General features: G+C 45.7%; 1 protein-coding gene across 3 annotated transcripts in view; it reads left to right on the top strand.

Annotated features, from left to right (window-relative positions):
• The window catches only part of RFXANK (regulatory factor X associated ankyrin containing protein), a 53,621-nt gene that overhangs the window by 1,839 nt on the left and 36,379 nt on the right, over positions 1-15,403 (top strand). For 2 of the 3 annotated variants that reach the window (XM_073592573.1, XM_073592555.1), the window contains exon 2: positions 2,718-2,846. In XM_073592573.1, the coding sequence (XP_073448674.1) occupies positions 2,720-2,846 (127 nt within the window). In that variant the 5' untranslated portion in view covers positions 2,718-2,719. Of the gene's footprint in view, positions 1-82; positions 1,662-2,717; positions 2,847-15,403 lie in introns of those variants that run through there. The other variant, XM_073592565.1, reaches the window with a different exon arrangement.

Below are 15,403 nucleotides of genomic sequence, written 5' to 3'. Positions count from 1 at the left end.
AGATTTGTACTACAGTCCATTTACCATGGTTTCCTATGGAACACGTTCTGTTGTGCAAATCTGCAAAATGCAAAACACTAAAAATGCATAGGTGTGAATCCAGCCTAAAGGGATGAGGTGGAAACCTTACGCGGGGCACAGCAGGGGGTCCGGTGCGTCCGTGTTCTCTGTATTAGGTCCGGATTTTTTCCTGAATCCAGACCTGAAACGGAGCCAAAGACGCACAGGACCCTTCTGCAGTGTGCGCCACGGCTGCCCCAGGGATGAGTGAACCAGCACCATTGAGAGCCGGTCACACTCTCCTGTCATGCGAATCGGATGTGGAGAAATCTGCATCCAATTCACATCAGTGTGAACCTTGCCTTATGGCAAAGAATAATAAAACTGCCAGATGCCCCTAGCAGCAGCAAAAAAAAAAAAAAAAAAAACATCCAGTGTGCATGAGGCCTAAGGCCCCTTTCACATGGGCGCTTCCAGTTGACAGACTCCGCTTGTTTAGCGGGGGATCGCTCCACTGATCCCCACTGAGTGGGCGGATGACAGGTCCATCTCCACCCCTCTGTGCCGAATGGACACAGTCCCGCACTTCCCTATGGGGAAATCGGGTGAAAACAGACTACTTGTCTGTTTTTATCTGATCCGCCATATGGATGGAAAATAGGACCACCATTCGTCTGGATTTTGCAGACAGGATCGGATAGCGGTAGATGTCAGCGGACACTTCACCACTGACATCCGCCGCTTCATAGGGGAAAGTGCAAGGTCTGATCAGGTCCGCCTGAAAAACTGACATGCGGACCTGATCGGACAGCACATGTGAAAGGGGCCTTAAGCTTAAAGGACAAGTTCACCTTTGAGAGCATGTTGCGTGTTTCACTAGATTTTAGGCTGGAACACGTAATATGTGTCCCAATGTTGCAGCCGCAGCCCGATTTCCAAAGAAGTCCCTCGTACTAGCCGTCACTTTTTGTAATCGGCTTCACCCATCGGGCGCATCATTCATTTACACAGCTCTGTGTGTGAATAAACTACAAGCGCCAACATCCATTTGCAGCTGTCAGTTTGTAGTTTTCAATGAACTATGACACTGTGGAGTGGCATGTTAGTTAATTGATTCTTCCTGTCAGATTTTATCTTATTGCCCGTACAATGTACAGGCGCACCGATAAATACACTCACAGATCTGCATGGCCTGCCTCCTGGTGCAATGCTTTACAGGCTCCAAAAAAAAAAAAAAAAAAAAGCACTTTTTTAATTTTTTCTTATCTGCGTGTTTATTTATTTATTTTTCTTAAACGTGAACTTATCCTTTAATATGGAAGTTCACCCTTAACTGAAAAGTCTCTCCTGTCCACCCCTCTTCCTGAATATTGGCTTTTTTTTCAGAAAAAGGTTTCGGTCCTTCCTCCAATTCATGTTATTTGCTTAGTTCAATAAAATGTACTCTCTGCTGTGCCCCCAGGGATATTTTCGCCACATATCCCAGGAGGCCTTAGTGTTTATTTACAGGGGGGGTGGGTGTCATTGGGGGCTCTCCACCCGAACCCTGAAGAGCTGTCAGGCTTCGTGATGACGTCAGGCACAAACATGGTGGCAAGGAACCTGTGTAGCAGCTGCTGAGAATAGGATCTCGGCAAGATGAAGTTGGATCCACTTGGTGGGTGAGTATCTAAACTGTTGAGAACCCACCACAGTTTATGCCGGAGTTAAAAAAAAAAAAAAGGGGGGGGGGGATAGGAAGGTGAAGATCTGCTTTAAAGTGGTTGTATTTCCATACATATACCCAGTGAAGTGACTGGCCTCAGGTGATACACAGAGATGAAACAAATCCTCCTACATAGGTTGTATATGTTTATCTGCAGTCTTTCCTCTCTGTATTTGCTCAAAGTCCAGCATTTATAAAGCTTGTCTAAGCTGTCAGAACATAGGGGTCGGAGAGCTGAAGATGCACTCTGCAGAGCTCAGTGAAAAGAGGTTCAAGAGCTAATTGGAGAGAAGGGACCACACACACACAGCGCTGAAGCTGGAGATCCCTCTCATGTCACCATTTTTCTCTTGGTGTCAGGAAAACTTGTCAGAAGTAATTCATGCTGATAGCAGAGGAACAAAGCAACATGCAGAAATGACACTTGGCCCTTTGGATAGAGACACAAGATAGAGGGATATTATTTGTTCATATTTCATGTCTGAAATGTACAACCACTTTAAGCTGTTCCCCCATCCTTGTTTGTATGGATGAAGGAATGTGTTTTTTTTTTTTTTTTTTGTTTTTTTTCAGCCTGCTGGCTAAACAACAATGGTCACCAGGTCAAATAAAAGTGGGATGGATGTTTCCAGCAGGTACTCACGCAGCAAAACCCGTCAGTGGTTCTAATCCTTCCCTACTCTATTCAAAACTAAAAAAAGTTTGGTTATACATTTGATAATACTGGATATCATGAGCTGAACAAGAGAAATTCGGTTGATTCTCTGATCCATACTAAACAGCATGGATATATTTATCTCCGCTGCCAGAAGGAATTAACTATAATTTGAGTGATCTATGGTCTATATCTATCTATCTATCTATCTATCTATCTATCTATGCTAAGCCTTAGAAATTTAATATTTAAAATATCTTTTTTGGTTCTAAAGAACATGCTGTTATTTGTTTTGTTCTATGTGCAAACAATTCTAACACATTATTTATTAATAATAACTCTCTATTCTTATCCTAGAAATGGCAGATCCTATGGCGGACGCCACAGGCTTTCCACTTACTAGTGATGACAGCACCGTCATCTTACACCTTTACCCAGCAAGTCAGAGTGGCTCAGACACAGAGGAAGAGATGACTCATATGAATGGTATGGATTTAAAAGAACTGTGATCATGTGGGGAAGTTTAGACTGGAAGGAACTGTCCAGATGGCCACTAGGCTACATGAGAATGTAAGTGCAGCTGCCTTAGTAGTGGGGCCACCATACCAAGTGAATTAGAGGATAGAACCTCTCCCCTCTTCATCAGCACTTTGCAATATTCTGTAAACATCCTACATTAGGAGATGTTGTTAGTGTGCCACCTACTGCCAAGTGCTGTAGTAGATGATGTCATCATAGTTGGGGAAGCAAGGAGAAGTGAGGAATCCTTGTAATGGCCCTAATTTATAATTGCCTTAAAATGGTTGTAAAGGCTCAAGGTTTTTTTTTTTACCATCATACATTCTATGCTGCTCTGGAGCTTGCATTGGTAATAGCAGATCCCATATACTTCTAATTATACTGCCAGATCAGTGGTGGCTGGGTCTTATATTAATTTTGACAAGACACAGTAAGGCTTATTTTCGGGGTAGGTCTTATCATGCCATCTTCCTCCCTGCCTGTCATAAATCCCCTGTGTACAAGTGCTTGTAGAATGTTGATATCACACAATGAAAAACTGCTGCAGCTGCTGCAATGCAAAACTGCTGAGATGTAGTGCCACATACCTTCTTATATCGCCTGTGACACTCCGGAGGTCTGCAGAGGAAGGGGGGCCCGAGATGCCCCGCTGACATCTTGGTGCATCTCGTCACTTCCTTAGCCTACCAAACCTCTCCTCCCTGCTCCGAGCACTGTAGGGGGGGCGAAATCCCTCACTGACAGCTGGGAGGAGAGGAGCAGATCAGCTGATCGCAGAGAGGCTGTATTCCGAAGGTACTTTGCACAATTGACACACAGTATACACTACTGCAACAGAGTAGTGTATACACTATACACACAAGCACTCTACGGCTTATTTCTTTATCGTACATCATAGGACACAGAGCCTCAAGTAATTGGTGGGTTATGGGCCTACTTTCAGGTGTTGACACTGGTAAAACCAATACAGGAAGTTGACTCCCCTATATAACCCCTTCTCCTTCCAGGAGTCCTCAGTTTTTTCGCCAGTGTCTAAGGTGTTGGTCACGAGTGAAGATGTGCTCTGAGGAGCTCCAGGGAGGGATCCATGCTGGATTTAAAAAACCTCCATAACCGGATCCATCCTCGCCACTGAGGCCATAGGATGGTACCTGGGCCTCGCATTGAAGATCGAGGTTTTGCCTGTAAGCTTCTCTTTGAGAGCTGGACCCTAGGAACCAGGACTCTTTTTGGTTTTTCCACATTACCTAAAGTTGTTCCTGAGGGGTGCTATACAGGTCCAGAGGAGCGGAACCCCTATTAATAGGGCCCCAGTCTTTGAAGGTTTAACTACGCTACCCGCCGTGATGGGTGAAAGTTGGATCTGTCTGTTTAATCAGCAGTATCCTGCAGCGAGGAAAAGGTAAGGGAAGAGGCTAGGTACCGTAAAAGGTGCCTATGCTTTCCTTCCATCAAAGACATACCTTTAAAAAAGTCTCCTCTAGAGGGAGTAAAATTACACATACCTTACTTGTTTCCTTAAACAGCTCTGTGTGGTCCCAGCAGCAGAGGGGGGTTCTTGGTGAACAAAGTGGATTTCTTTAGAGGAATCAGAGGGATACAGATTTTCTGGCTGACAGTAGATGCAGCAGTATGAAGTGTATGGGTTTGTTATCACTAAACCGCTTCATCTAAAAAACTTACAGGTAGTTACAGCTATTGCCTTTTAAGATGCTATATATCTCCTGGCTATATCCCTCCCCCTCCCTCCTCTGGGAGGCATGCTGACCAGTTCCTCTAGCTCAGAAAGATAGAGCGCCAGCACCGGCCCTTATAAACTTAGTGTGTTGCTGTTTAAACATGTAAGCCTGTGATCAGGCAGTATTTTTTTTGTAACTCACAGTGTGCGTTCTCGGCGATGCCGCCTCCTCCTCACTGTCCGTGATTGGTAACAGCGCGCGCACACAGGTTACGTTCATAGATCACACAGCTGAATCAGGATTCTCATGTGATGTCTAAAGAGTTGAGGGGGCGGGTCACGAAGGGGGTGTGTTCTTCAGGGCGGTGCCATGTGAAAGTCATAAAAAGACATCCACACAGCTGATCTGTCTCACAGATAGATGGTGCTAAGGGCGGAACACTGACGATGCCAATCAGGATTCTCACCTGATGTCTGTAACGAAGTTAGTTCATAAAGAGTCTGTTGCAGCCACATCACACTAAGAACACAGCAGCGCTGGGCATGTAAGAGGTGTATCACAGGCATTTCCAGCACAGGAAATAAGATTGTTATCAGCAGTTAAATACTGATTCTATGATGACACTTGTCTTGTAAATTTATACTAAGGCAAATAAGATATATTTTGTACCTTGTATTATGACTTCCAAAGCTACTTTGAAGACACCTAAGGTGCCACCCCCAGGCGCTGGGAAACCAAGTCATGCCGCCATACTGTCATCCTCTCCGAAGATACCGGACATGGCAAGCCAGGGTGAGTCATTGGAAGCTAGCGTTGGTGCAACTGCTTTACACACTTCAGCCCCTGTATATGTGACTGAAGATGCATTTTCCTCAGCCCTGCAGGGCCTAGAAGGAAGATTAGCGGCTCTAATCGCATCCTCCATCCAGGTAGATAGGAAGCATCCTAGATCCCTCTCCCCCACCTTAAATTCTTTAACAGTGTAGGGTCCAAGGGAATTGTGGGAACAAGATGAGGTATCTCCCTCAGTTAATTTAGAGGAAAGACAAGCTGGTTATTCCTCTGCTGAGGAAACAATACTTGATGTGTCATTTTCACAAACTGAAGCACAGAACCTTACTGAAATGGTTCGCTCTGCTTTCATGCTACCCCTAACAGAGCTAGCTGAAGGTCCAGTTTCCTCCCTGGGTTCCCTCAAACCTTTGCATGCGTTTCCCGTCCACGCATTTCTAGAAAAGCTTATTTATACTGAATGGGATCATCCGGATAAGCATTTTCCCACTCCGAAGAGATTCTCAGTTCTCTATCCTATGGAGGAAAAGTTCACAAGAAGATGGAAAGTTCCCGCAGTTGACGCTGCGATTTCCAATGTGAATAAGAGTTTAACTTGTGCAGTGGACAATGCGCTTATGCTTAAAGATCCAACAGATAAGAAGTTGGAAGGCCTATTAAAATCCTCTTTTTCTCAAGTCATCTTCCAGGATGGCACACCTGAGAGATGAGAGGCTCCTCCCTACAGGAAACACAATCAATCAACAGCTGTTTTAAGTCCCCACCCTTCACCTTGATCCTCAGTTTTTGATTGTGTTTCTCCCTACACAGCGAAACCGTTTTTTTCCAAATGACCCGAAGCCTGGGGCTGGTGGTCTCCCCCTGGGAGCCGGACCAAATGCCTGGGAAGCCTCTGGGTCTGGCCGGATATATTTATCCTTCCTGGGGGGTTCCCCTATCCTCTCCTCAGGGGGGGCAGCAGAAACTGGAAGAACCCCCCTGAGAGCTGAAGGCCCCTGGGTACAGTGGTGTCCCCAGAACTTCAGGGGCCATTATCCTGTCTCCCCCTTACCTGTCCGGGCTTCCGTTCAGACGGGGGGGGGGGCTGGCCGTCGGTTCTTTCCAGGGGGAGAGACTCCTGGGCCCCTGGTAGCTCGCGTGGGCTGCTAGGGAGGGCGCCGTGTTCTTACCCAGGAGGGAAGGCTGAGAGTCAGCAGGAGCAGGCGCCCACATCCTCCTTTCGCTAGGCGAGGAGGCACCAGTTCACTACGGTGGATGTCTGCCTAAACCACCTCAGATGGGAATGAGGAACGTATGCCATTGCCCCCCCCCCCCCCCCATGTGTATATACTGACTGGTACAGTGCAGGACACAGCCTAACCTTGCAGCTCCCTATGGGGACAGCAGTTTGGGGGGGGGGGGGCACTTTGGCGGCTATCCTCCTTGCGTGTGGACCATAAGGATGGAAAAGCAAGCCCGGTGGCTGTGGCAAAAGGGGAAGACAACGGTGAGTACTTTGCTTTACCTTGGGAATTTAGCTGCAAAATCACCAATCCCAGCCAGATGGTTTATGGGCATTTGAGATAATCTCCTCTGGGGTCTAGATTCAAATAGCCCAGAAGCTTTTGCTAAAAACACCAGCCACAGCTCCCTCCTACATCAGAGATGCTGTATGGTGGACAAGTGGTGCAGAGGAGCGAGTGTGCCTAAACCACCTCAGATGGGAAAGAGGTAGGTAAGGCATTTCTTCCCCTTCCCCCTGTATATACTGAGTGGTGCAGTGAGGACCTGGGGTCTGCATAACAAAATAGCCCAGAAGCTACTGCTAAAACCACCAGCCACAGCTCCCTCTTATAGCAGAGACACTGTGGTTATCACAACAGTAGGTTGCCGGCCTCTCCCTACATGCCCGGTTGTGGTACATTAGTAGGGGTGAATATAACAAAGGGAGTGACCTGGTAGAACAAAGAGTTCCTTACTGGCCAGGTATACCACTGAACAAGTTATTAATGGTGCAATGGTTGAAGGATTCAGGAGTAAGCTCCCCTGCTCAGCAGGTGCACTAGGTTATCTGGCCCTATTAGCCCAGCTGCTAGGAATCTGAAGTTGCTCCAAGATGCTTAAAAGCTGACCTAACTTTCAACAATGTGGCAGGGACCAAGCTTCTGTATGGCACAGTAGGGGTTCCCTTGTGACAGATCCTCCTGTTGGGGGTTGCTTGCTATGGGTAACTTTTCATAAGCTCCAACCTCCCACTCCACCTTTACATTGTGGTTATATTATAGTGCAGGAGGTGAGAAAAACCTTTTTGTTGGTTTGGGCTACAGTCCACTCAGTGACAGATCTAAAGGCGATTTACAATAAATCGCTTCCTATATCCTTTGATTAAGGATTTTCTGTGCAAACATATGCAAGAGCTAGATAGCTACATGATTGCTTGTTTAAGGCCTGCAGGTGGCTATTTACCTCCAGGCTAAATTGGTAACCACCCTTTCTAGAAGTCTTAAATTGGTCTCTAGGGCTGGGCTCACTGAGACTTTAGTTACTGATCAGCCCCACCCGTGTATGAGCTGGCTAGCATTTGCTCAGTCTACGGAGGTAAGGTAGGACAACAGCTACTATAGTAAGGTGTCCAACCATTTTAGGATTTGTTCCTTCACTGGTGGTGAAGGGTTAGTATCTACAGCCCAGGCTATGCCTATGAAATAAATTGCCCCTGTTTGGTTGTTTCATAAAGGGATACACCATGACTCCTTCTTGGCTGCTCACCAGTAGACCTCAGTAGTGAAGGTTTGTCCTTGCTGGGGTGTTTGGTGGCACAACTAAAGTACACATTGAGATTTGTGACATCTCTGCTCATAAGGGGTATATTGCTGTACATCAGAAAGGCACTGCACTGAAGCTTGTTTGGTGTTCTTTATATCCTAAAGGTACTGCTTTGTTTGGCTACAGATCAGAAAAATACAACAGGGAAGGTGGTCTGTACTTTCTGGTTTTGTGCCACACGGCAGAAACGCACATCATTGAGTCTGGTGATGACATCTCTTCTCATAATTGTTATATTGCTGCACATCAGACCTACACAAGATTGAGGTCTGTCTGTGGGGTTTTTGTGTCCTGTATTACTGCCTTATTGGTTGCTTATCAGAAAGGCAGCAGGAAAGATTGATGGTCCTGATTTTTTTTTTTTTTTTTTTTTTTTTGGGCTCCAGAACAGAAGTACAAATTGATCCTGTGCCAGGGGGTAGTACATATACTGCCTTTGGTAATCGGTGCAGCTCCACAAAGTGGCGTCGTGCCGATTCAGACAGTGCCATTAACGGCAATGACTGCCGATTTTAGGCATGCGATTTGACATGTTAAGTCGCATGCCAAATCACTTCAATATGGATGTGCCATCTCTATTCAGAATTGTTATATTGCTGCACATCAGAGATATACAAGATTGAGGTCTGTCTGTGGGGTTTTTTGTGTCCTATATTACTGCCTTATCGGTTGCTTATCAGAAAGGCAGCAGTGAAGATTGATGGTCCTGATTTGTTGGGAAATACAAATTGAACCTGTTGCGGGGTAGTACATATACTGTCTTTGGTAATGGGTGCAGCACCACAAAGTGGCGTGGTGCCGCTTAAGACAGTGCTATTAACGGCAATGGCTGCCGATTTTATGCATGCGATTTGACATGTTAAGTCGCATGCCAAATCACTTGAATATGGATGTGCTATCTCTGTCTGAGGTGCAACAACAATTCTGAATATACAAGATTGAAGGTTGTCTGTCCTTTTATGTCTTTTACATTTACTGCCTTATTTGCTGCATATCAGAGGACACAGCAGTGAAGGTTGCTTGTCTTTTTCTGATTTGTTTTTGCTGCTCAGCAGGGAGACACATTGAGGATGGTGGCATCTCTGCTCAGTATTGGTATATTGCTACACATCAGACATACACAAAGATTGAACATTTTGTGTCCTGTATGTCCTATATTTACTGCCTTATCGTCCATATATCAGAAAGGCACAGCAGTAAGTGGTGTTTCTCATTGATATTCCTTGCTGTTTCTTAGGTATACACAGTAGGGGGTTATTGGCTGCACTCCTCCAGGGAGCCACAGCATGGGGACCCCTTGCTTGTTCGACCTGAAAATTGCTTTTCCTGCGACCTGTGTAATCTTGAAGTCTGTGGATCCCGTAAGCAGGGACTGGTGGAGACGCTGCGACCTGGAGTCGCACAGTCACGAATGGTACCCTTTGGAAGCCATAGTATATGACTTCTCATGAGTCTTGCAGTCCCAAGTCGCAGGTTGGGTCGCACAGGTGTGGGAGCCCTAAGCTTATCTGTCCCTTCTGGTTGAGGTTTTGCTACGCAGCAGGAATACTCATTGTGGCGTTATTGCCTTATTTTGCAGTAGACCAGAAAGACCGCAGCTGTAAAGGCTGTCTGTTGTTTCTCTGTTTTTATGTTGCTGCACAGCAGAAAGACTCAACATTGAAGCTTGTTGGTGCTTTCTGTTTCATATTGCCTTACCTTATGGCATTTCAGAAAAACACAATGCTGTAGGTTGCTTGTGTTCTTTCTGTGTTGGTTCTATGTAACTGCACTACAGAACTGAATAACAGAAAGGATTGTCTTATAGCTTTACTTGGTGGTTCGTCATAAATACGCAACATAGAAGTTTGTGTCTTTCTGTCTTATCTTTATGGCCTTGTTTTGCTGTACATCAGTAAAACACCACTGTAAAAGGGGGTTCCCATCCTTTCTGTATTTACCAGTTATGACCTAGCTAGCTGCACTTCAGAAATGCGCAGCATTTAGGGTTTGTTTGTGTCTTAATGCTTACATATTGGCCACACATCAGAAAATCAGACTGTGAGAACTGTTTGTCTACAGTAAGGTTCAGATTTGGATCTCTTCCCATATTTGATATGTTGGTTTAGCTAGTCACACTCAGATACACAATATTGTTGTCTATGCTTGTGTCCTTTCTGTCTAAATCTATTGTGCTATGTCCACAATCTATGGTCTTTTTATTTGTGATATTAATAATACATGTATCACCTTTTGTATTTCAGCCTTCTCTTCCATGGAAGGGCCAGGAGTTCTGGCTGCAGATGTCACATGTCAGAAAGCCTCGACCCCTTACATTCAGGAATGCCAGAGCCATTTCCAAGGGTTGAAGCCCAGTAGGGTTATGGGTCACTGGAGGAAGGCAATAATGAATCGCCCTGTTTAATAGGAACTTTGGAAGTTCTGTTCAGAGGAGTATTATGGCCTGAAGATAAAGTATAAAGATGTATACCCGACCAAATAGGTTACAGCTCGGTGCATGGCCTTCATTTTGCCCTTCTAGCAAAACTAGATGTAGCAATATGAGTGTTCTACTCCTGCTATGGATGTTAATCTCCTGAGTAGGCTCTCAGGCGTAAGTAAAACTATAGATTGGGCATGCCTTAAACCCAAGGATTAAGCTTCTGTTAATCTATTTCCCTTAAGTAGGTTTCCCTTCAGTCTTTGCTGACGTAAAGATAAAAATGAACGAAAAAGGTTGTCTGTCAGGGGCCCCCCTTTTGTGGCAGTTTTATTTCCCGGGACAGGGTTGTGTTAAGACAGGCCCCCTTTTACTGATCAATGTATTGTCCTTGTCTTACAACACAGGTCTCTGATCTTTTTAGTGGTTCTAAGCAGCACCTATAGGCACAGTAGGTCATTGTTAGATGTGTGACAGGCAACATTGATAACCTACAAGTTTAACATGTTTTCTGATTCCATCTTTAAGAGCCACTCCACCTAGATCCTGCATCCGAAGCAGAGAAGGCAGGGACACCGGTGGAGTAGACCAGCAGATCCGCATGATCCAGCTAAGATACCTTCATCAAGCATATGGAGTGAAGGTAAAGCTCACTGCAGAACCGAGGTTCGCCAAGAGGGTCTTGCAGTGGTCCCACCCTAAGGTAGGCCTAAGGTACTTGCTTATCCTCTCAGGTGTGCCGTCTCGGAAGATGACTTGAGAAAAGTACTAGTTACTTACCGGTAACTGTCTTTCTGGGAAATCTTCCAGGACAGCAGGCCTACTTCCTACCCGTTGGAGGAGGGAACATTTTAGAACACTAGAAGGTGAGTGCCTATAAGGAATAATTTCCCTTGTGAACCAGGTTTAGGAGTTACTTCTCTACAAACTGAGGATCAAGGGGAAGGGTGGGGACTTAAAACAGCTGTTGATTGTGTTTCCTGTGGGGAGGAGCCTCTCATTTCTCAGGTGTGCCGTCCTGGAAGGTTTCCCAGAAAGACAGTTACCGGTAAGTAACTAGTACTTTTCCTTAGCAGGGAGCGCGACTCAGCCTGCAATTGCAGCTATAGGCATCTGTCAGTCCTTAAAGGACCAGTTCACAGATGCTCTTAATGAGCTCCCTGCACAACAGGCCCGGGAATTGGCAGAACTGCCTAGAGCATTATGCTTTGCCATAGATGCTGTGAAGGATTCTATTCATCAGGCTGCTCGCCGTGTGCTAGTTCACATGCGAAGAACCCTTTGGTTAAAGGGTTGGTCAGCTGAAGCGCCTTGCAAGAATCTTTTAACCAGTTTTCCCTTTAAGGGAGAACGACTATTTGGCGAGAGTTTGGATAAGTATATCCAGACAATCTCTAGCGGAAAGAGTACTCTTTGCCAGTTAAAAGAAGATATAAACGTCCTTCATTTAAGTGCACCTTTTCTCCTGTGCCAGGTACATCCACCTCTAGGCAGGGGCAATGGCCTCCACCATCAGACTCTAGAGGAAGTCCTCAGGGTCAAACCCAGGCACAAAGGAAGACCTGGGGCCGCAAGCCTGCAAAGCAAAATACCAAGGCCTCATCATGAAGAGGCATCTCCCCTCACCAAGGTGGGGGAAGACTTCTGGGGTACTCAGAAGTCTGGCAAAGGGAGATTCAGGACAAATGGACTCTCTCCACAGTCTCTCTAGGATACAAGCTAGAGTTTCGAGAGTTTCCACCATCTCTTTTTTGGAGATCAAACGTTCCCAAAGATCCAGGGAAAAAGCAATCCCTGTTGCAAGCATTAGACCGATTATTGGCTCAAGGGGTGATCATACAGATTCCCAAACAAGAGCAAGGTTTGGGGTTCTACTCAAACCTGTTTATGGTACCAAAGCCAAATGGGGATATCAGACCAATTCTAGATCTACGGAATCTAAATCAGTTCCTGAAGACCCGCTCCTTTCGCATGGAGTCGATCAGATCAGTTGTTTCCATCCTACAAGGAGGAGAACTTTTGGCATCCATAGACATCAGAGATGCATATCTGCATGTCCCTATATTCCCTCCTCACCAGAAGTTTCTGCAATTTCGAAGTAGAACAAAGGCATTTTCAGTTTGTAGCCTTGCCCTTCGGGCTAGCTACAGCACCTCGGGTATTCACAAAGGTACTAGCCCCACCTCCAGCAAGGTTAAGGGCACAGGGCATAACTGTCTTGGCTTACCTAGACGATCTATTGTTAATAGACCAGTCGTGGCCCGCTTGAAGCAGGATGTAGCCATTACAAGCAGTTACCTGGAGAATCTGGGTTGGATTCTCAACCTGAAGAAATCCTCCTTAAAGCCATTAAAGAGGCTGGAGTATCTGGGCCTGATCATAGACACAGCCCAGAAAAGGGTGTTCTTGCCTCCCGCAAAGATCGGCTCCATACAAGAGCTGGTGCGGATGGTCAGGTCAAAAAGAAATCCCTCAATACGTCTTTGCATGAGGTTATTAGGAAAGATGGTAGCTTCATTCGAAGCAATCCCCTATGCCCAATTCCATTTGAGACTGTTTTGAAACAGTATCCTGTCTGCTTGGAACAAGATTACCAATGAGGCTGTCCCCAAGAGTGTCTCAAAGCCTCAGTTGGTGGTTACTAAATCGGAACCTGCTGAAGGGAAAGTCCTTCAGACCAATTATTTGGAAAGTAGTAACGACAGATGCCAGCCTTTCAGGCTGCGGAGCAGTACTAGAGAAGACTGTTCAGGGACAGTGGTCAAGAATCGAAAGAGCCTTGCCCATAAACATCCTGGAGATTCGGGCAGTGTATTTGGCTCTGAGAACCTGGACTTCCAGGTTAAAGAATTGTCCTGTCAGGATCCAATCGGACAATGCCACGGCTGTGGCATATATCAATCATCAAGGGGGCACCAAGAGTCTCTCAGCTCAGAGAGGTGAACCAGATTATAACTTGGGCAGAAAAGAATGTCCCATGCCTATCGGCAGTTTTCATTCCGGGAGTAGAGAATTGGCAGGTGGACTACTTAAGTCGCCAGCAATTGTCCCCGGGGGAATGGTCTCTTCATCCAGAGATTTTTCATGCGATTTGCCAAAGATGGGGGACTCTGGACATAGACCTTCTAGCATCCAGGTTCAACATGAAGCTAGTCAATTTTGTGTCCAGGACAAGGGACCCACTCGCATATGGAACAGATGCTTTGGTGACCCCATGGGATCAGTTTTCACTGATCTATGCATTTCCCCCGATTCAGTTGCTACCTCGACTTCTTTGCAGGATCAGACTGGAAGAGAAGTCGGTAATACTGGTAGCACCAGCATGGCCCAGAAGGTCATGGTATGCAGAGATTGTAAAGATGACAGTGGAAGGTCCATGGCTCCTCCCACTAAGGCCAGACCTGCTATCACAGGGGCCGATATTCCATCCTACTTTACGAACGCTAAATTTAACGGCCTGGCTATTGAGACCCACATTCTGAAGAAGCATGGGCTTTCCAGGGCAGTTATTTCTACTTTAATTAATGCTAGGAAGCCAGCTTCTAGAGCTATATAGTATAGTGTCTGGAAAGCTTATGTTTCCTTGTGTGAATCCAAGGGTTGGCACCCTCGAAGATATATTATAGGCAGAATTCTTGCCTTTCTACAGGTAGGCATAGACATGAAGTTGGCCCTGAGTACTATTAAGGGCCAAGTCTCAGCCTTATCAATTTTATTTCAGAGACCACTTGCTACGCATTCTTTAGTCCGGGGTTTTATGCAAGGAGTGATGCGGATTAATCCGCCAGTTAAATCACCCTTAAGCCCTTGGGACTTGAATTTTTAGTTTTGTCAGTGTTACAAAAACCGCCATTTGAAATGATACAGCATATTCCCTTAGTCCTTCTGACTAGGAAGCTGATATTTTTGGTTGCTATATCCTCAGCAAGGAGGGTTTCAGAATTGGCTGCTCTTTCCTGTAAAGAGCCATATTTAATTATTCATGAGGACAGAGTGGTGTTACGCCCTTGTCCAGGCTTTTTGCCAAAAGTGGTTTCAGGCTTTTATCTGAATGAAGATATTGTCCTGCCATCGTTTTTTCCAAAACCATGTTCCAAAGAAGAAAAGTCACTACGTTGCCTTGATGTGGTGAGAGCAGTGAAATGCTATTTAAAGAAAACTGCTCAGATTCGTAACACTGATGTCTTATTTATTCTGCCAGAGGGTCCTAAGAAAGGACAGGCAGCGTCAAAATCCACTGTGGCTAAGTGGATTCGGCAAGTTATAATTCAAACTTATGACTTAAAGGGAAAGATTCCCCCTTTTCAAGTTAAGGCGCACTCTACCAGAGCGGCTGGTGCTTCTTGGGCAGTGCGTCACCAGGCCTCCATGTCTCAGATCTGCAAGGCCGCGACTTGGTCTTCAGTGCATACATTTACAAAATGTTATCAAGTAGATGTAAGATGGAATGAGGATATTGCCTTTGGGCGCAGTGTGCTGCAGGCAGCAGTATAATTCCTCAAGGTCTGGGGGTGCCCTACGGGTTGTCTCCCTCCCCTCAAGTAACATTGCTATGGGACATCCCACCCAGTAATTACTTGAGGCTCTGTGTCCTATGATGTACAATAAAGAAAATAGGATTTTTAAAACCGCTTACCTGTAAAAATCCTTTTCTTGGAGTATATCATAGGACACAGCGCTCCCGCCCCTCTGTTTTATGGGGTGAGAGTATATTGCTTATATTGCTTGGCTACAAAAACTGAGGACTCCTGGAAGGAGGAGGGGTTATATAGGGGAGTCAACTTCCTGTATTGGTTATACCAGCGTCAACACCTGAAGGTAGGCCCATA

The sequence above is a fragment of the Aquarana catesbeiana genome, linkage group LG01, assembly GCF_042186555.1.
Source record: "Aquarana catesbeiana isolate 2022-GZ linkage group LG01, ASM4218655v1, whole genome shotgun sequence".
In the NCBI taxonomy this organism is placed as follows: Eukaryota; Metazoa; Chordata; class Amphibia; order Anura; family Ranidae; genus Aquarana; species Aquarana catesbeiana.
Note: the sequence above shows the minus strand (reverse complement) of the source record. Positions and strands in the feature narration are given on the sequence as shown.